This window comes from Rhinichthys klamathensis, unplaced genomic scaffold, assembly GCF_029890125.1.
Source record: "Rhinichthys klamathensis goyatoka isolate OS25496 unplaced genomic scaffold, OSU_Roscu_1.1 h1tg000169l_1, whole genome shotgun sequence".
In the NCBI taxonomy this organism is placed as follows: Eukaryota; Metazoa; Chordata; class Actinopteri; order Cypriniformes; family Leuciscidae; genus Rhinichthys; species Rhinichthys klamathensis.
This window is the reverse complement of record NW_026606700.1, coordinates 3,357,007-3,377,077: the sequence shown is the minus strand read 5'-3', so window position 1 is coordinate 3,377,077 and position 20,071 is coordinate 3,357,007. Positions and strand designations below refer to the sequence as shown.

The 20,071-nt window shown below is 39.1% G+C and overlaps 1 protein-coding gene and 1 pseudogene across 3 annotated transcripts in view; both read left to right on the top strand.

Annotated features, from left to right (window-relative positions):
- Positions 1-20,071, top strand: part of atp2a2a (ATPase sarcoplasmic/endoplasmic reticulum Ca2+ transporting 2a) — a 32,186-nt gene that overhangs the window by 9,533 nt on the left and 2,582 nt on the right. For all 3 annotated transcript variants that reach the window (XM_056259729.1, XM_056259726.1, XM_056259727.1), the window contains exons 7-20: positions 9,826-9,906; positions 9,987-10,072; positions 11,490-11,954; positions 13,176-13,264; positions 13,393-13,495; positions 14,416-14,547; positions 14,630-14,749; positions 14,838-15,056; positions 15,861-16,196; positions 17,034-17,254; positions 17,332-17,534; positions 17,692-17,777; positions 18,430-18,563; positions 18,669-18,786. In XM_056259729.1, coding sequence (XP_056115704.1) covers positions 9,826-9,906; positions 9,987-10,072; positions 11,490-11,954; positions 13,176-13,264; positions 13,393-13,495; positions 14,416-14,547; positions 14,630-14,749; positions 14,838-15,056; positions 15,861-16,196; positions 17,034-17,254; positions 17,332-17,534; positions 17,692-17,777; positions 18,430-18,563; positions 18,669-18,786 — 2,393 coding nt within the window. The remainder of the gene's footprint in view (positions 1-9,825; positions 9,907-9,986; positions 10,073-11,489; positions 11,955-13,175; positions 13,265-13,392; positions 13,496-14,415; positions 14,548-14,629; positions 14,750-14,837; positions 15,057-15,860; positions 16,197-17,033; positions 17,255-17,331; positions 17,535-17,691; positions 17,778-18,429; positions 18,564-18,668; positions 18,787-20,071) is intronic.
- On the top strand, positions 19,723-19,839 carry LOC130091717 (5S ribosomal RNA; annotated as a pseudogene).

The window sequence follows — 20,071 nt, the reverse complement described above, 5'->3', positions numbered from 1 at the left end:
TGAATGCGAATGGGAGCTGTCATCATACAAGAACACACTGTGGGGTGTCCATTTCAGAAATCAAAATCTAACATGTAGTGTTAGTTAGACCTATAGAAAATTAACCTTATTTAAAAAAAAAAAATGTTCCTGAAAAGTAAATATATTTAAAAAATATTGATTAACCGATTATCAGCCTTGATTTATCTCTATTGGCCACCCCCAAAAATATGTGCATGTATGATGACTGTTCTTTTTTGCATTTCAGCTTTTCTAACACAAGTGTCATTTATTTGAGCTCGACCCAACAACCTCAAGACCCCCCACGGCTCACGCTATTCTGTGATGACATGGCAAATAAAATGCAGGCATATTTGTTTGACCCCTGTGTCCTGCGTCGCTACAACGAGCAGAGGAATGAAAGCAGAGACGGTGCTGTGTTGCTGGGGGACCGATGGAAGCAAAAACCTTTAAACAAAACTACTGCTTTCCGTCCCCCGACCTCCTCCCGCGGAGGGTTAGGTGTGAGCTATTTTACCCTGCTGATAGATGCATGCTGAAGGTATTTTAAGATAGCCCACTAAAGTGCTTTGATATGACAGCTGGATTGCACGCATATACTCCATCTTCCTTGGCATTTTGTTATTTCTTGATCTTGAATGCTCCATTACTAGTTCAGTATTGAGCTGAATATGTGGTAAGTCCTTGTGTGGGTGTTGTGTAGGGCCCTTTTGCTGGGTTTGTTCTGGCCAATCCGTGCTCCTCGAGGGCCGATGAGGAGGCTGTGTGCGTACAGTGGGCGGATAGATAACTCCAACAGCTCAGGGGTTCGGAGGTCACGCTTCTACCTGGAGGCCAGATACGCCTGAAATAGCTCATCGCAGGGGCTTTTTGTGTATGCGTACTGATAAATGCTGCTATGTTCTGGAAAGTGTTGACACACTTGTGAATAGCGCCAACGGGCCTCTCTTAAGTCATGAATCAGCTCTCAGCTAGAGCGGAATTGAATAGACACTTCATTCTCACCTTGTGGTACGAGTCTGCATTAGTCAGCAGCACAATTAAGCATCTTTGAAAAGTACCCATGTAATTTGAAGTATGGACCTTTAAGAAAGAAATTCTGAAGCTCCATTATGTGCATCTCTATTGAATCCACTTCATTTAGGGGTGTGCATTGTGAAGCATGAATTGAGTGCCTTTTTATATTCTTATATATTTATTTTCTAAATTTGAACAATGTAATTTGAAGTTGCAAACAAGATGGAGAATTAAAATAAATGAGATTTATTTAATGCTTTGTCAAGAAAAACTTTTTTTTTTTTTAAAGCTTTTGAAAATGAATGGACCTTGGATAGATTTTGAAATGTCACCTATAGATTTTTATGTAATTTTCTTATGAATCAATTTACATAATGTAATAAATGTATGTCCAGACTAACATTTGAGAGCAGCAGCACCAGTGCCAAAAGGCTACGTTCAGACTCCCAGTCCAATTTCATTTTTTGTGCATATCTGATTGAAATCTGATTGAAGTGTGAAAGGCAAAGAAATTCATGAAATTCGGTTGAATTTCTGGAAATCCGTTTCAGTTGGACTGGTCTGATCGGATTTCGTTTGGTTTATGTGACTTTCTCACACCATGTAAAACATAAACGTCACATATTGTAATAGAAAACATGCTGACAGTTGCTGCAGAAACAAGGTTGTGTTGTTGCAAAGTGCCGGATGAGCAGAAAATGACAATATAACAGAGACATGTTTTGAATCAAGTGGAGACGAGAGCTTGGAATAAAGCCACGCATACCAGCCTCAGTTTCTGCCGCTGCCTCTGAAGACGCAGTAGTCCAGCGCAGCGGCTACATATTGTCATGTTGTAAATGAGACAACATCTGTATTGCAAACCCCTCCATGTTGCGGTGGTTGTTGTTTTGGCATATGCCTACCTACCAAACAACAACATTGCCAGAGAAACCAATGCAGATATTCTGGAAAACGAAAGAGCGGCACACAAATTGGATCTGAACAGTTGCAATCTGGATGTCAGTAATTTAAGATCAGATTCCAATTGGATACACATAATCTATTTGGGACTGAGTGTGAACTGTAAGTTCTTCAAATGGTGGCACCAGCATCTGATTTGGTAGCACTTTTTTATAGTAGCATACTGAACTGACCTACAGCTTCAGTGATAATAAAAGGAGCACTCTTTAGTCTTTACTTGCTTTCTGTGTGATTCAGTTGCAATTTGAAAGAAAAAAAAGGTTTTGATTTTCATGAGATTTTGTGACACTTCATAGTTCAGTACAAAAAGTTCCAAACTTTGACAAATTGATTTCTTGTTGAAATATTTGATTTGATGGTGTGTGTTTTTTTTTACACTGGTTTCCAATATTATTCAGAATTCATTACAAAGTGTTCCCTATATGTTTTCAAAGATTTGCATGGCCTATAATCAGGGTATGTTTCTAATTGAATCATTTGGTATCAATCTAATAGGTCTCTAAGCTCAAATTGTCAGCTATCTTATGGTTCCTCTGTTCCTCTTTGCCTTTTCTGTAGTGGCTCCAAGGGTCTAAGCTTTCTCTGTCCTTAAAAACATCCCCTACACTTAGTGTATTTCAGAGTGTGCTAACAGCTCATTTGTTTCCTTTAGCATTTGAAAATGTCGTGTAATCTGTTGTTTGTGTGGTAGGCTACATTGTTGTTTTTTAAAGTTTTTTTTTTTTTATCTTTTGTACAGCACTTCGGCTCCACATTGTGGTGTTGAAAGTGCTTTATAAATAAAGGTTGAGTTGATTTCATAATGTCTAAATATACATTCAAAAGCAAAACGTGAAAAAATATTAGGGAGTGGAAATGGCTAATAAGCCAATAAGTGCTCCTCTGCTGCCATCTACTGGTTATAGTGGTAATTTAATTTATTTTTTATTTTATTTTTAAAGCTGCAGTCCGGCATTTTTCCTCTTTGTCGCCATCTCTGTTTGAAATCTGTAATTGCAGTTATTCGCGGAATTATTAACTTTGCGTGAGTTGCACATCGGCATGAAACAGCGCGGATGAACACAATGTTTTGAGCAGTGTTGCCAACTTAGCGCCTTTGTCACTATTTTTAGCGACTTTTCAGACCCCTTTAGCGACATTTTTTCAAAAAAGCGACTAGCGACAATTTTAGCGACTTTTTGGACAAACCTCAGTAACCTCCAAATGTTGCCAGTACTGTCCTGCGAGCGCGAGGTCTTGCTTTCTCCCTGTCGTCACTCTGTCTCGCTGCTTCTCCCCTGTTCAGTGAATGGCTGAGAGGAGCGCACGGCCGCTGACAGACGCGAATGAGCAGTGTTTTTCCATGGACTTATCACTTATCTGCTTTTCTTTTGTTATATTTAAAGAATTTAGTTTGACCATTTTAATTTTTATTTATTTTCTTGTGCTTATTACTTGTAACACTCACTATCACAGAGCTTAGTTCATCCGGTTCCCTAACTCTCTCAATTCAGATAATGTTCCACATAGGCCAATAAAAAATGTAATCATTCACTATATTATAGCTACTCGTTCTATTGTCTGACAAAAAAAAAGGAAATGAAAACAGCTTTATTTGACATTCGGCTATATTATGTTAAATAGAGCAATAATTTAGAGAGAAAACGCACTAGGCTGACAGAACGCAAGTACGACGCGATGACGTCATTAATATGCTAATTGACGTATGACGTCATCTAGCGACATTTAGCGACTTTTAGGGAAGGCCTTAGCTACTTTCCTTTGAAAATAGTTGGCAACGCTGGTTTTGAGACTGCGAGTCTGTCAGTCACCGCGCCGATGTGGAAACTGACATTCAGAATCACACATTCTACTTTTGGAAGTAGGCCTACAGTATAGACCAATTTTCAGCCGACGTCACAGTTACGTTACGGCGCTAGCTGGTGGCAGAACAAAGGGAAAACTGGAGGCGGCAAATACAAACCAGCACAGATTCGGCTACAAAATAAGGATCTTAAATTATTCTTCTTATTATTAAATGTCATGTTGTTGGGTGCAAGAATCAATGAAAAATTAATATGCTTTATCTGCAATTTTTTATTTCTAGAAATATTCGCCTCATTAAAATTGCACCGTAATGTCCCTCTTTACATTGTCGTCTTCTCGGCGCTGGCTAGGCAGAACTGCAGATCGTACCACACAAGTCTTGTACATGATCATTCAGCACATAGTTATAGGCATCTAAAGATTTACATGCCCTCCGTTTCTCTATCAGGTAGGTGTAGAAGTCAGGCCACTCAACCGGAGGTAACGTTAACGTTAATCCTGTCAGATCCTCAATGAGTGTACGGGTCAGCCAATCTGGTTCCGTCCGTTAAAATTAACTTTTGCAAATAACAATCGTGGTCCTGGACAGTGAGTGACCTTGCACATTAAGATAAAATCGGATTTTCTCCAGTCATTGTTAAAAACAAGCTAACAAAACTTGCAGACTTTACGTTAGTGAAGCGGCCAGAGGGATCGTTCTGCCACCACTTAAGCTCCGCCCACATAAAAACGTCACCATGTTTACCAACTGAAAATTGGTCTATGACCGTGACAACATACGAATTTTCATCGGAAAATGTCATCTGAACAAGTAAGTAACATCCACATCAACTAAGGGGGGAAAGCCTTGCAGTAAATCGTGCTGATTAAATATAACGATCGCGTCAAACCTTTCAAATTATACTTTGTTCTCAAATTATCAACATCAGCATTGTGACTACATTTAATGTGTATTATGATTACCCTGTAGTACAGTTTCTATTTCTGTGCAGTCTAATTTCTAATTGTCATACCAATAAATTAATGTTTCTTTACTGGTTTTCTTTGAGAAAAAAGAAAAGAAAAAAAAAACACGTATCTGTAATCCGATGCATATTTAAAACTATATATAATTTCGGAGGAGGCCAGTTTGGTTTGCTTGGAGTAGAGGTGAATTGCTCCCTCTCATAGCTAGCACAAAATATTTACCATAATAGCTAAACGAATAAAGACAATAAACTCCGTAACTGTGTGAATTAAGCGAACAAGTGTGCTACTGTTACACGATTGAACTATTGAAATGTCTTACCTGTCCTAAAAGAAAAAAAGCCGTCTCTGCGTCCGTTTTGAACCGATGTTTATCCTTGTTTTCGCGTGGGCCAGTTGCAGTCTCTTTTTTCTCTAACGTTACCCACTCCGAAGTCCGAATTATTTGGGGTTTTACAAGTGGTGAATGTCCAGTTGTCACTGGTGATTGTCTTTTGAACCTTTCTGGATCCGCCATAAGTTTAATTATTTAATGCTGTGAGAAAAGGCTAAAAATGTCCACCTCCAACATCCTCACGCAATATAGCCGACCGGGACGCCTTCTTTATGTGTACAGATGTGACGTAATGACATGCTCGAATTTCCCGCGGAAATCCACCAGTACCACTGGAATTAAAATCATTATTACAAGCTAACCGTTTTGAATCTGGCAAAAGCAAGCAGATATTTTTGAACACTGGCTGGTTATGTTTTTTTTTATTATTATTATTTTGGATAATTTTTAACCCAAAAAAGCTACGGACAGCAGCTTTAAGTGTTTGTTTGCCACCAAGTGTTAGTTTTCCTACATCTTGAAACTTTTAGTTTTACAAATGGGAACGGTCTTTGAAGGATGAACACATGTTTTTAGGTCATCACATTAAAATAACATTTAAATTGGATAATATTTAGAGCTTTGAAGTGCTGGAAAAAGGTGTGTGAAGCATTTCAAAGTGCTTGAATTTCATTCTCAAAAGGTTGTACAAAACCTGAAATGAATAATTTTACTATTCCTGCCACAATACCATCATGGTTACGGTTAGTGTTACTACATTAAATCCATGGTGAATGTTTGTGATTTGTGGACGGAAAAGCCTTCTATAACTTCATGGCATAATGTTTCTCCTGGTTTCCACGGCAGCACTGTTTGATCTGATATGGTTTATAACAGAATTATGCGCTAAACTTGAATGCTTCTCACTAGATCTCGCAGCAATGTTATTAATTCTGCAGCGAATACAAATGCTTTTATGTAATATGTAATTTAATTTCTTTTATTTATTTTCAATAAATTAACTTTGTTTCTTAGAATGTATTAACTTTTGAAATTTTAATTTTTCAATTTCAAATGAGCTTTATTAGCATTGACTGTGTTTCACAATGTTGCCAAATCATTAACACATATACACTCACCTAAAGGATTATTAGGAACACCTGTTCAATTTCTCATTAATGCAATTATCTAATCAACCAATCACATGGCAGTTGCTTCAATGGATTTAGGGGTGTGGTCCTGGTCAAGACAATCTCCTGAACTCCAAACTGAATGTCAGAATGGGAAAGAAAGGAGATTTAAGCAATTTTGAGCGTGGCATGGTTGTTGGTGCCAGACGGGCCGGTCTGAATATTTCACAATCTGCTCAGTTACTGGGATTTTCACGCACAACCATTTCTAGGGTTTACAAAGAATGGTGTGAAAAGGGAAAAACATCCAGTATGCGGCAGTCCTGTGGGCGAAAATGCCTTGTTGATGCTAGAGGTCAGAGGAGAATGGGCCGACTGATTCAAGCTGATAGAAGAGCAACTTTGACTGAAATAACCACTCGTTACAACCGAGGTATGCAACAAAGCATTTGTGAAGCCACAACACGCACAACCTTGAGGCGGATGGGCTACAACAGCAGAAGACCCCACCGGGTACCACTCATCTCCACTACAAATTACCAAAATTGGACAGTTGAAGACTGGAAAAATGTTGCCTGGTCTGATGAGTCTCGATTTCTGATGAGTCTCGATTTCTGTTGAGACATTCAGATGGTAGAGTCAGAATTTGGCATAAACAGAATGAGAACATGGATCCATCATGCCTTGTTACCACTGTGCAGGCTGGTGGTGGTGGTGTAATGGTGTGGGGGATGTTTTCTTGGCACACTTTAGGCCCCTTAGTGCCAATTGGGCATCGTTTAAATGCCACGGCCTACCTGAGCATTGTTTCTGACCATGTCCATCCCTTTATGGCCACCATGTACCCATCCTCTGATGGCTACTTCCAGCAGGATAATGCACCATGTCACAAAGCTTGAATCATTTCAAATTGGTTTCTTGAACATGACAATGAGTTCACTGTACTAAAATGGCCCCCACAGTCACCAGATCTCAACCCAATAGAGCATCTTTGGGATGTGGTGGAACGGGAGCTTTGTGCCCTGGATGTTCATCCCACAAATCTCCATCAACTGCAAGATGCTATCCTATCAATATGGGCCAACATTTCTAAAGAATGCTTTCAGCACCTTGTTGAATCAATGCCACGTAGAATTAATGCAGTTCTGAAGGCGAAAGGGGTCAAACAGTATTAGTATGGTGTTCCTAATAATCCTTTAGGTGAGTGTATATGTATGTATGTATATATATATATATATATATATATATATATATATATATATATATATATATATATATATATATATATAATAAAACAAACAAAACATATGTATAAATCATGTCATATGTAGGATAGTAAATAAATACAATCCATCTTAATAAATGAATAAATAAAGCGGGTCTCTAGGGAGTTTACCGTCTCTGACATGTGAATGGCTAACACAAAATTTTTGCAGCTATACTATCATTTTCTCCAAGTATGAAGGGCATTTTCACTAAGTATTTCAGTGTCACTAAGTTCAATGAATGATGGAATCAATGTTTCAAATCTGGGCAGAAAAGTTTCTCTTACATTGATATATTAGATGAGTAGAAAGTGTTTCTCGTCCTCTATTTGCTGATGATCACAGTGTCTACAGATCGATCTTCTGCTCTGTCTGTCCATGTTTGTCTGCGTCTTGCTCTCCATTTCTAGATCATGGTCACTTAATCTGTATTTGGAGAGGATTTGTCTTTTTTTTAATTGTTTAATTAAGATAATTGGCCAATTTAGTGGTTCTATTTAGGGTTGAGTAACATTGGAGTCAATTTTGGAGGTCAAAATGTGCCTTTCATGATTTCATCATGATTCATAATTTCTTTGAATTGCAATTCAGTATACTCCTCTTTCTTTCATTGCAATTCTTTAATTCAATTCATGCTGTATGGCCAATTCAAATTCACACTTGTGAGTTGTAAAGCAGCCAATTATTAAATTCTGACTTTTCCCCAACCCTGGTTGCATTACACCGACATTTGAACAGTTATCTGTAACATCATCTACACTTCACCTCCAAATCATGGTTTGTCCATCATCAGCCTCATGATCAATTCTTCAATGATCAAAACCTCATTCTTACTAGAAATGTTGGCTGAGTTTGTTCTCTTGTTACCAGTGAACAATGCTGGGTGACCTTCTGGGAACTGGACCTCATTGTGTTCGTTCTCTATTTAGGTGGCTGAAGTTGCAATTGAGCACCATTAAGTCTTTCTGAGAAAAGCCGTCACTGCCCCGTGTGTACGACCTTGCCGGTGTAGCGCCTCACAGATCGTGGCAAAAGGACAGCCTGTTAATCCACAGCGAAGAGATCCTATTGCACGCACATTTGATGATCAGTGCCAAGGCCACACCGCATCCATTGTTGTCATGCCCTGTCATTTTTTATGATGCCACGCTGCGCATAATGGCTGGGCAAATTCCCCAGACTTTCTCTGATAGACATGTTAATGTTTAACATGAGCAGATCAGCAAAGAAACATTTGAAGTATTTATCCCTTCAACAAGTGTGGCCTAAGGAAGCATTTTACAAACATGCTCCTCAAAGCTGCTTTTGAACACCATTGTTATAAGTTATGAATACATTGAGGTTGTTACAGTTGATTGACAGCTTGACGGTTGTTAACCCTCTTTACTCTTCCTATTGAGCGCAGGGGCAGCTGCTGTCATGTTTAAACCTGATCAGCGCATCGGCAAACATATCTGAATAGTTTTCCCATTTTTGGCGTGGAGCATTGTTCCTCCCCATGCTATTTTCTTCTCAAGTGGTGAGCTTGCATGTCTGTTTTGTTCTCGATGGGTGAGCTCGCTCTCGCTCTCTTTCTTTGGTTCCCTTTTAAGTCCTTTAAGTTATTTCATGATTGTGCACGAGGGACTCGTGGATTTGATTAAAGATCATAATTTGATTTGGGTTCATCTTGCCAAGATCTTTTTTATTAGTCAGGAGATTTCCGAAAACATTTAATGTTATGCTTTCTGAACACTGTTCTGACACTTGCAATGATGCAATGTGTGGATAAAACATGCAGTTAGGATACTACATCTGAAAAACAAACAAACAAAATACAATGCACATATGCTCAGTTGGACCATAGAAGAAACACTGTTGATTTGTAAACCATTTTTCTAGTTTAATGTTGCAATGTGGAAGTTGGAACTGTCTGCAGTACCTTCATAATGCATAACTTTACATATTTTACTCGTAAGGACCGTTAAATTAGCCCAGCTGAGTTGCAAATAGGTTTATTATTGCTAACCTATAATGTATGTGCTTATTTAGTTTTCACCCAAAAATGAAAATTGTCATCATTTACTCACTTTCATGTTGTTCCAAACCTGTAAGACTTTGTCTTCTGTAAAAGACCAAACAAGATACAGTATTTTGAAAAACATTTCAACTGTTTTTGTCCTTAAAATGACAGTCATGTGGTTTAAAAAAACAAAACAAACATTGACTTGCAAGTTTTATTCTATAATTCTATGTAAGGAAGAGAGAGAGAGTGTTTTTATTTGATCACCAATGCATTTAATAGCAATTTTAACTGTGAATTTGTCTGTTTTCTGATGATTTAATATATTCTAAATATCTTATTGTTTCTATTTTTTTTATTTAGTGGGTGACAAGGTACCTGCCGATATCCGTCTCTCTGGTATTAAGTCCACCACACTCAGAGTGGACCAGTCTATCCTGACAGGTAACCAAGCGTTTTGCTCATTTGTTGGTGTATCATCTATTTTGGCTGTGGGTTTTACTCTTGTTACTCTCACCTTACAGGTGAGTCTGTCTCTGTCATTAAACACACCGACCCTGTGCCGGATCCCCGTGCCGTCAATCAGGACAAGAAGAACATGTTGTTCTCGGTAAGAAAATTGGACTTCAGCTGATCTTTAGTCTGGTCAAGTCACCTTTATTTAAAGGTGCTCTATGTATTTTTTAGCAGCCTCTAGTGGTGATGTTTCAGATTGCAACAAGAGCGCTCGTGCTTGTGTGCGTGTGCGATCTCAAGAGCGAGCATTCACTACCGGCCACACGGAGACTTTCAATGCAACGGCGAAAGCATCACACAACATGCTGGAAACTCATGTAAACTCCCACTGCAACGTTACAATAATAGGCTACTTTTATCAGCTTGACGTTGAACTAATGCTCCATGCTCGTACCATGATAACGTTACATTGACTGCATTTAGCCGACATGGGATGTTATCTAGCATAAGGCATTTCACTAACTATTCGTGTATCTTTCACAATCAGCAATGTCAACATAGGTGAATGTATAATATGATAACGAAAACGGTGAACTAGACTGAACAATGTCAGTGTAACAGTAAGACAGTAGGAAGTAGCATTACTGAATACTGAACGTGTCTGGAAATGTTTATTATAAACAATATGATAGTAGTGGGATGAGTAAAGTTAGACAGTAGATCTAGTACATAAAACAAGTATACATCCTAAAGCACCTACTTTTTCTTATCCTGGAACAGTCTTTTGTATTCATTTCATGTCTCATTTAGTTTACCTTGCTATTTCATTAGAGTTTACTAATAATTCAAAAGCTCTGCCGATGTTGATCCGTGTTTTCGTTCTGAGTCGATCAGAATCAAGTTTTAGGCCTGAAGAGCTTCAGCAGATAAAACTTTTTTTTGTTTTTTATATATTTGTGGAGTCTGTGTTGTGCTTGGAGGCAGGTCGTTTTGGGGTGTTATCAGACTCCATGTCGTCAGCTGCAGTGCCGTCGGTCGCATAGACTGTATATAAAGAGAGAGGCTCGGGAGCGCGCATGCACGTCACATCCGTTGGATTTCGCGGTAAATCCGACCCGGAGACTTCACATATAAATATGAATACTGGCCTTCAGAGGTAATAGCAAAACCCGACAAGTGGATCATTGTCATGTGTGATTACAACCCCTTCACGCACAGGGAATAAAAAAAGGATTTATTTTAGAAGAAAAGCTACATAGAGCACCTTTAAAGTGCTTTATACAATACAGATTGTTTCCCAGCTTTACAGTGATAAACAGGAACACAATGATTCAGTGATGCAAACAGAAAAAAGTGATGTCGTCCAATAGTGTCAATGCATTCAAGTCAATAATATTGCAGAATAATTAAGTGTCCCAAACTAAGCAAGCCAAAAGGCGTCAGCGGCAAGGAACCCAAATCCCATCAGCAGAAATGGAGAAACCAGACTCCGCTTTAGTACGCTCTTCATTCTTTCTTTTTGTTCCAAACGAAATATATCTTCCCGTTCATTTTAAACGTGTGCATTCCAGGGAACCAACATTGCTGCCGGCAGAGCCGTGGGTGTGGTGGTGGCCACAGGCGTAAACACAGAGATCGGTAAAATCCGTGATGAAATGGCCTCCACCGAGCAGGAGAGGACCCCCTTGCAGCAGAAGCTGGATGAGTTTGGCGAGCAGCTCTCCAAGGTCATCACCCTGATCTGCATCGCCGTGTGGATCATCAACATTGGCCACTTCAACGACCCCGTCCATGGCGGCTCCTGGATCCGTGGCGCCGTTTACTACTTCAAGATCGCTGTCGCTCTGGCTGTGGCTGCCATCCCTGAAGGTCTTCCTGCTGTCATCACCACCTGCCTGGCTCTCGGCACCCGCCGGATGGCCAAGAAAAACGCCATTGTCCGCTCTCTGCCCTCCGTGGAGACGCTGGGTTGCACCTCCGTCATCTGCTCTGACAAGACTGGCACCCTCACCACCAACCAGATGTCTGTCTGCAGGGTGAGCTCATCCTTTAGCAGTTTTGTCATCCTAGGCTTTGTACAACAGTAATAACTCCATGAAATGGCTTGACTAGTGTAGTTTTGAGCTTGAGGAGTTGTGGCAGATGGCTAGAAGCCTTCAGTTTACATGATTTGCTACTTGTTTAATGTGAATGCGACCCTAAGGGGCAGTTCACACAATAGGGGCAGTAGCGCAATGTAAACGCTCTAGACGAACATCTTTAACCGTTGCGCTCACGTCTCGAGCATGACACGGCATTCTAAAAATGCGGCACTCAAGTTAAAAGAAGTTCAACTTGAAAAAAAGCTAAATCTAGAGATGCGTTTTTTTTATGACACTGACCGGCTTCTCGCATTTTTAACCGCAGACACGTGTTATGTGTGAACCAGCCTTAAGTCTGTTGTCCTGGAAAAAAAAGATGGTAAATTTGTTGCATATTTCTGCAAAAAATTACTAGACATAAACATGGACTAAAAGTCAAGGTTTAAATGGGGACTTTAAATAAGTATAATAGGTGATAAGATTGTTCTTGCAGTTTGATCTTACAGATCTAAAAAAAATCTTAATAGCTAATTTTTTGTGCTTTAATTTTTTATTAAAAAATGTCCTTGTGTGCTCTTATTTGGGGCTGTTCAATTTGGGCAAAAATAATGGTGATTTATATATCAAGATAAAAAAATTATAATTATTATTAACTAAAAATATTAAACAAGAGAAAAATCATTGCTATTGAAATAATACGGTTTCATTCTTCTCCTTGGTTGGCAACAGGTTTATAAATGCTTCACACATTACAAATCGTTGAAAACCCATGGCAATTGTACTCCATCTTAGTCTTAGTCCCAGAGTACTCGTTCAGGATATCTTTTTATTATGATTTGGTATATTTTGGACTTCAAAAACATCAATGATCGAGATTTGTCAAAGGACTGAGCTGTTCGCTCTGCAGAAATACTAGAACGAGCTCGATGATGTATGGCTGTAGTGTCCGAATTGTTTTCTTCTTCAGATGATAACATAGCCAGCTTTAACATCAGTTAACTTTTCAACAAATTCCTTCTAGATGATCAGCATGCTGATGCATTCAGCTAACAGTTGCAAATAGTATCATAAAGGTTCACCCAAAAATGAGAATTGTTATATTAATATACAGGTTTGGAATAACATGAGGTGGTATATAAATGATAAAACTGTTCCTAACATGTATCTGTGTTTCAGATGTTCATCATAGACAAGGCAGAGGGGCAGAAGTGCTCACTGAGTGAATTCACCATCTCTGGCTCCACATATGCTCCTGAAGGAGACGTGTGAGTTTTCTGTCTCTGCTCTGATATGTACTAGTACTGCAGTCAAACTGATCGATGCTCATGATTTCACATTTTTGTCAGCTTCTGTTTAGTAGGTATTTTACTCATCATTCTGTTTGGTTACTCAGATGCCTTGATAACCGAATAGTGAAGAGCTCCCAGTATGATGGGTTGGTGGAGCTGGCGACCATCTGTGCCCTGTGCAATGATTCCTCCCTGGATTTCAATGAGGTAGGCTTACTAATTGTCCTTTCTTAAGGTGGCAGATATAAGCAAAACTGATATCATAATACATTTATATGAATATGAAAATGAGTATTTCGCAGAAATATCACAATATACACAATTTTATAAAAAAAAAATTATTCCAAAACTCCAGAAAAATAAGTGTACATTACTGATTAAATTATATGTATGATATGTGAAAGAATCATTGATATACGTTTTTTTTATATATATAAAATAAATATTACAATTCAAAATGACTGTTCTCTATTTGAATATGTTATATAATGTAATTTTTTCCTGTGATGCAAAGCTGAATTTCAGCATCGTTAATCCAGTCTTCAGTGTCACATGATCCTTCAGAAATCATTCTAATATGCTGATTTGCTGCTTAAGAAACATTTGTTATTATTATCAATGTTGCAAACAGTTTGATTCTTTGATGAAGACAAAGAAAACAAAACAGCATCTGAAATAGACAGTTTATGTAACATTATACACTACTACTGTTCAAAAGTTTGGGGTAGGTAAGATTAAAAAAAATAATAATAATAATTTTATTCAGCAAGGATACATTAAATTGACTAAAAGTGCCAGAATATTTTGTAACATTATAAATGTCTTTACTATTTCTAATAAATGCTGATCTTTTAAACTTTCTATTCATCAAAGAATACTGTAAAAAAATAAAAATAAAACAGTAAACAGCTGTTTTCAACATTAAAACCATTAAAATATCTTACCAATCCCAACCGTTTGAACGGCTGTGTGTGTGTTTATATAATATGTTCAATAATTCCTTGGATAATTGGATTGTACATCTAACCATGTTTGCCAGCAGTAGAACAGGCACTATGAAAAGCTTTGGGAGAAGGTCAGTTGTTCCACACATGGAGGATGTACCTTGATAAATGCAATTCTTTCAGGCTAAAGGCGTTTTTGAGAAGGTTGGAGAGGCCACGGAGACAGCTCTGACCTGCCTAGTGGAAAAGATGAACGTTTTTGACACTGACGTCAGGAGCATGTCTAAGATCGACAGAGCCAATGCCTGCAACTCAGTAAATATTTCTGATTACTAGTAAATAATTATGCCTGTACTTGTTTAATCATGATTTGCTAACTGAATGTGTGAATGTATAGGTGATCAAGCAGCTGATGAAGAAGGAGTTCACCCTGGAGTTCTCCAGAGACAGGAAGTCCATGTCTGTGTACTGTTCCCCTATCAAGGCCAAATCCTCTTCTTCTAAGATGTTTGTCAAGGTGCAAGCCGGATACTGGTTTGTTATATATTGAGTCATTGTACTGCTGATGTTTTGATCACATTGCTAAACTAGAGTGTCTTCCTCAGGGAGCCCCAGAGGGAGTGATCGATAGGTGCACGTATGTGCGTGTGGGTGGATCCAGGGTTCCCATGACTCAAGGCATCAAGGATAAGATCATGTCTGTGATCAGAGAGTACGGCACTGGCCGGGATACCCTGCGCTGCCTGGCGCTGGCCACCCGTGATACTCCTCTGAAGAAAGAGGAGATGATCCTGTCAGAGACAGCCAGCTTTGCAGAGTATGAGGTGACTGAGTTACACTGTACTTTACTAGTCTGTGTGTCATACTGACATAGTGTGCATCCATCTAGATGGCTCTCTAGTATCTTATAAAGTATCTTTGTACCACTAGCTTGTTTACTATCTTATAAACCATTTATCCATCTAGCTATCTAGTAATGTATCTACTGTAGCTATTTAATTAATTTAATCTTTGCTTCTTGGCAGCTTGCTACATTATAAATCATTCATCCAGCTGGTTTCTAATAAACTATTTTCCATTTAGCTAGTTAACTATTTAAGTATTTACCTGTCTAGCTATCTAGTAACATCTAGCTCTCTTATAAAGTATCTTTGCATCTCACTAGCTTCCTATTTATCATATTAAATATTTGACAATCTAGCCAGTTAACTATCTACGTTTTAATCCATCAAGTTAACTGTCTAATAAAATGTTTTCCATTTTGCTAGTTATTTATCTAATCTAGTATTTACCTTTCTAGCTATCTAGTAATGTATGGGGGGAATTCAGGTTGATAGAGACACTTTTTCATGGCAAAAAAAAGAAAAGAAAAAAATTGCAATATTTATCTAGCTTCCCATCTAATAAATGATTTATCCAACTAGGTCACTGTCTAATCAAGTGTTTATTTATCTAGCTAGTTAGCTCTCTAAGGACATATTTAGCCACAGTATCTAACAAAGCATCTTTATCTAAAAGCATCTATCCATCTAGCTAATGAAGTGGAAACCAGAAAAGACCAAATTTGATGAGGTTTTAACAGTTTATCCCAAGTTTTTCTAAACTTGCCCGTCCTCTCCATCTGCCAGTCTGATCTGACCTTCGTGGGCTGCGTGGGCATGCTGGATCCTCCTCGTACAGAAGTGGCCGCTTCCATCAAGCTCTGCCGCCACGCTGGCATCCGGGTCATCATGATCACCGGGGACAACAAGGGCACGGCCGTGGCCATCTGCAGACGCATCGGCATCTTCTCCGAGGATGATGACGTCGAGCGCATGGCTTTCACAGGCCGCGAATTCGACGACCTTTCACCCCACGCCCAACGCGAGGCGGTCATTAATGCCCGTTGCTTCGCACGTGTCGAGCCTTCACACAAGTCCAAGATTGTGGAGTTCCTGCAGGGCTTTGACGAGATCACTGCCATGGTAGGTGTCCATATGATGATAATAGATAGTGACAGTAACAAAGTACATTTACTTGAGTACTGTACTTAAGTACACTTTTTGACTATCTGTACTTTACTTGAGTATTATTTTTTGGGGGAACTTTTTACTTAAACTTCACTACATTTGAAAGACAAATATCATACTTTTTACTCCACTACAATTCTGTCTAGGTCCTTGAGTAGAAAGTAGTAACGTCAGTCAGGGGATGATTTTGGTTGCAGGGGTTGCATTTTGGTTGGAAACGAAAGTCGTGTTGACGTCAACATCCAACGTCGGACAGACGTTGGATTTTGGTTGGGAAATAAAGAACATTAGCCCGACATTAGCTTATAGATAACAGTAAGGGGTAACATATTCATACTAAAAGCAAAAAAACTTTAAATTGGGCACTATTTGAGGGAACAGCCATTTGGGTATCCGAAACCATTGTGGACGTTGAGTGCACTTATTCAATCTCACATTCAATCCCACTACTGGAACTGTGTTCTAGAAATAAATTTGATATTGATATGAGGGTAGGCAGGCATAGATTCAGAGGCATAAGCTACTGTAAGTATTACATACAACAATGCAACAATAATAAAACAATGCATTGACATTTACTTTTTTACTTTTGATACTCAAGTAAAAGTACAGAAATACTTGTTTTTAAAAGTACTTTAGTGAAAATCGGTCTTTACTACTTTTACTTGTAACGGGTGAAAGTACAGATACTACTGGTCAAATATTACTCCAAGTAAGGAAGTGTACTTTGTCCACCTCTGGATTTAGCTCGCTCAACTGTGATTTGTTGACTAATCGGTTGTGTCTTCACAGACAGGAGATGGCGTGAACGATGCCCCTGCCCTAAAGAAGGCAGAGATTGGCATCGCCATGGGCTCTGGCACTGCTGTGGCCAAGTCAGCCTCAGAGATGGTCCTCGCTGATGACAACTTCGCCACCATTGTGGCCGCCGTTGAGGAAGGTAGAGCTATCTACAACAACATGAAGCAGTTCATCCGTTATCTCATCTCCTCCAACGTGGGCGAGGTCGTCTGGTCAGTCCGTCTTTCATCTGCCCGTGGGTGTTTTAGGTTTGTTGTATCTGTTGCTAATATGAATGACTCCTCCGCAGTATCTTCCTCACCGCTGCACTGGGTTTCCCTGAGGCCCTGATCCCCGTCCAGCTGCTGTGGGTGAATCTGGTGACTGACGGTCTGCCCGCCACTGCTCTGGGCTTCAACCCCCCTGACCTGGACATCATGAACAAGCCCCCCCGCAGTGCCAAGGAGCCCCTCATCTCTGGATGGCTCTTTTTCAGATACCTGGCCATTGGCTGTGAGTCACGAACATGACCAGTGCATCCTTTGATCGGACTATAAGATAATTTACAATTCAAGAGAGTTGTGCTTCTGTAAATATATCTAGCTTGGCATCTACTGAAGTATCAATTATTGCTGGTCTGTTAACTGTTGTATCAACTGGTGTTTCTCAGGTTATGTGGGTGCTGCGACTGTAGGAGCTGCAGCCTGGTGGTTCGTTATTGCTGAGGATGGTCCAATGATCTCACTTTACCAGCTGGTATATATCTCTGTTTCAAACTAAAAGTGATGTGTGTAACTAAATCTGATACAATAACATGTACAATGAATGCTCAGAACTAGACTCATGTCGAATTATCTGATTTTTTTTCCGAATGTCCTCATTAATTGACATTCAACTGATTGCAGCACAATTTATTTGACTCCTATTTTTTTTTAATAAATTACTTTTGTAAATTAAAAAAACTAATTTAATTATAATTGTAACAAAAAAACATACACCCTCCCCTCCCATTTGTTTTATTTTAGAAGATGTCACTCTTGCTCAAGAAAACTGCATTTCTTTGATCAAAAAGTCTAATATTGTGAAATAATGTAACAATAAAAAATAACTAAAATAATATTTTAAAATGTAATTTATTTTTGTCATCCCAAAGCTGAACTTTCAGCAGCCATTACTCCAAGTCTTCAGTCACATTATCCTGTGTAATTTAATTAAAAAATATAATATATATATTACATTTTAAATATTTATTTATTTATTTGTTTGGTATTTAATGTAATTATTACATTAACAAAAAAAAAAAAACCAATAATGGTGGGAAAGAGAAAATCTTTTTTTTTTGTCACTACTACTTTGTCTGTTCTGTATGTTCTAACTCTTTGTCTTTTGCACTCTCTCTTTTTCTCAGAGTCATTTCCTGCAATGTTCTCCTGATAATCCTGACTTCCAGGACCTGGAGTGCCACGTGTTTGAGTCTCCCTACCCCATGACCATGGCCCTGTCTGTGCTGGTCACCATCGAGATGTGTAACGCCCTCAACAGGTCAGTCCTCATGACATCCAGACTCATTCGTGACATCGATTTAAAAATGAGATTTGAACTCAAATAAACGTATCCTCCTCCTCCTCCTCCTCCTCCCTCCTGCAGTCTGTCAGAGAACCAGTCTCTGCTGCGCATGCCTCCCTGGGAGAACGTCTGGCTGCTGGGAGCCATCTGCCTCTCCATGTCTCTGCATTTCCTCATCCTCCATGTGGAGCCTCTGCCGGTACAGCAACCATCCTGTTTTTTCTTAACATTTGCAGATTATTAAGTGCCCAATGTACAAGAGTATATATGTAAAAAATCATCTTGGGGCCCAGAGTAGGATTAGATCCATAATGGTTAGTTTCAGTAGTCTACTCGCGCTTTCAATGCAGGCATTCGTTGGATGACACACTCTCCTGGTGCTCACTATGTCCCGCCTCTCTCTCTATTAGTGCACTATCCATATTCAAAGCGTTTTAGATGGTTAATTCTTATAAAATATACTACTAAAACTAAATGTGATATGGTGATTTAAATGATGTTTGCACTTTCACTTTGAGGAGTAAATGCGCAATTCTGACTTTTTTTCTTGCAATTGTCAGTTTATATCACGTAATTCTGACTTGATTACCTGTTTTATTTTTTATTCAGTGGCGGAAAGAAACTTCCATGCCATTCAGTGCTTATTTTTTATGTGATATCCTAAAATAAGCATATAAATAGGTGGATGGAAACATAACTTTTTTTGGAACTGAGTCTGAGCTGAGTTAATAGAGGAGTGAGACCCTATTGAAAATGATGGTTGTGCCTGAAATGTTTTTGGTCTGGATTCAGTGTCTGGGTTTGGATCCTTTTAGCTTTAATATTTAAGCTGTAGCAATATGAGATGCTAAATGTTTATGATATTGCAGGTCAAATCACTGTTTTGTTGAATCATTAAAGGAGTAGTTCACTTTTTAAAAAACTTTTGCTGATAATTTACTCACCCCCATGTCATCCAAGATGTCCATGTCTTTCTTTCTTCAGTCGAAGAGAAATTAATGTTTTTGATGAAAACATTCCAGGATTTTTCTCCATATAATGGACTTCAATGGTAGCCAAAGGTCTAAATGACCGTTTCAGTTCAGCTTCAAAGGGCTTTAAACGATACCAGACGATGAATAAGGGTCTTATCTTATTCAGCAGCCATATCACCCTGTAGCCCAAGACTGGTTGCCCACTGAAGCTAAGCAGGGCTGAGCCTGGTTAGTACCTGGATGGGAGACCTTCTGAGAAAACCAGGTTGCTGCTGGAAGAGGTGTTAGTGAGGCCAGCAGGGGGTGCTCACCTGTGGTCTGTGTGGGTCCTAACGCCCCAGTGTAGTGACGGGGACACTATACTGTCAAAGAGCACCGTCCTTCGGATGAGACGTTAAACCGAGGTCCTGACTCTCTGTGGTCATTAAAAATCCCAGGATGTCTTTCGAAAGAGTAGGGGTGTAACCCCGGCATCCTGGCCAAATTTGCCCAGTGGCCTCTGTCCATCAT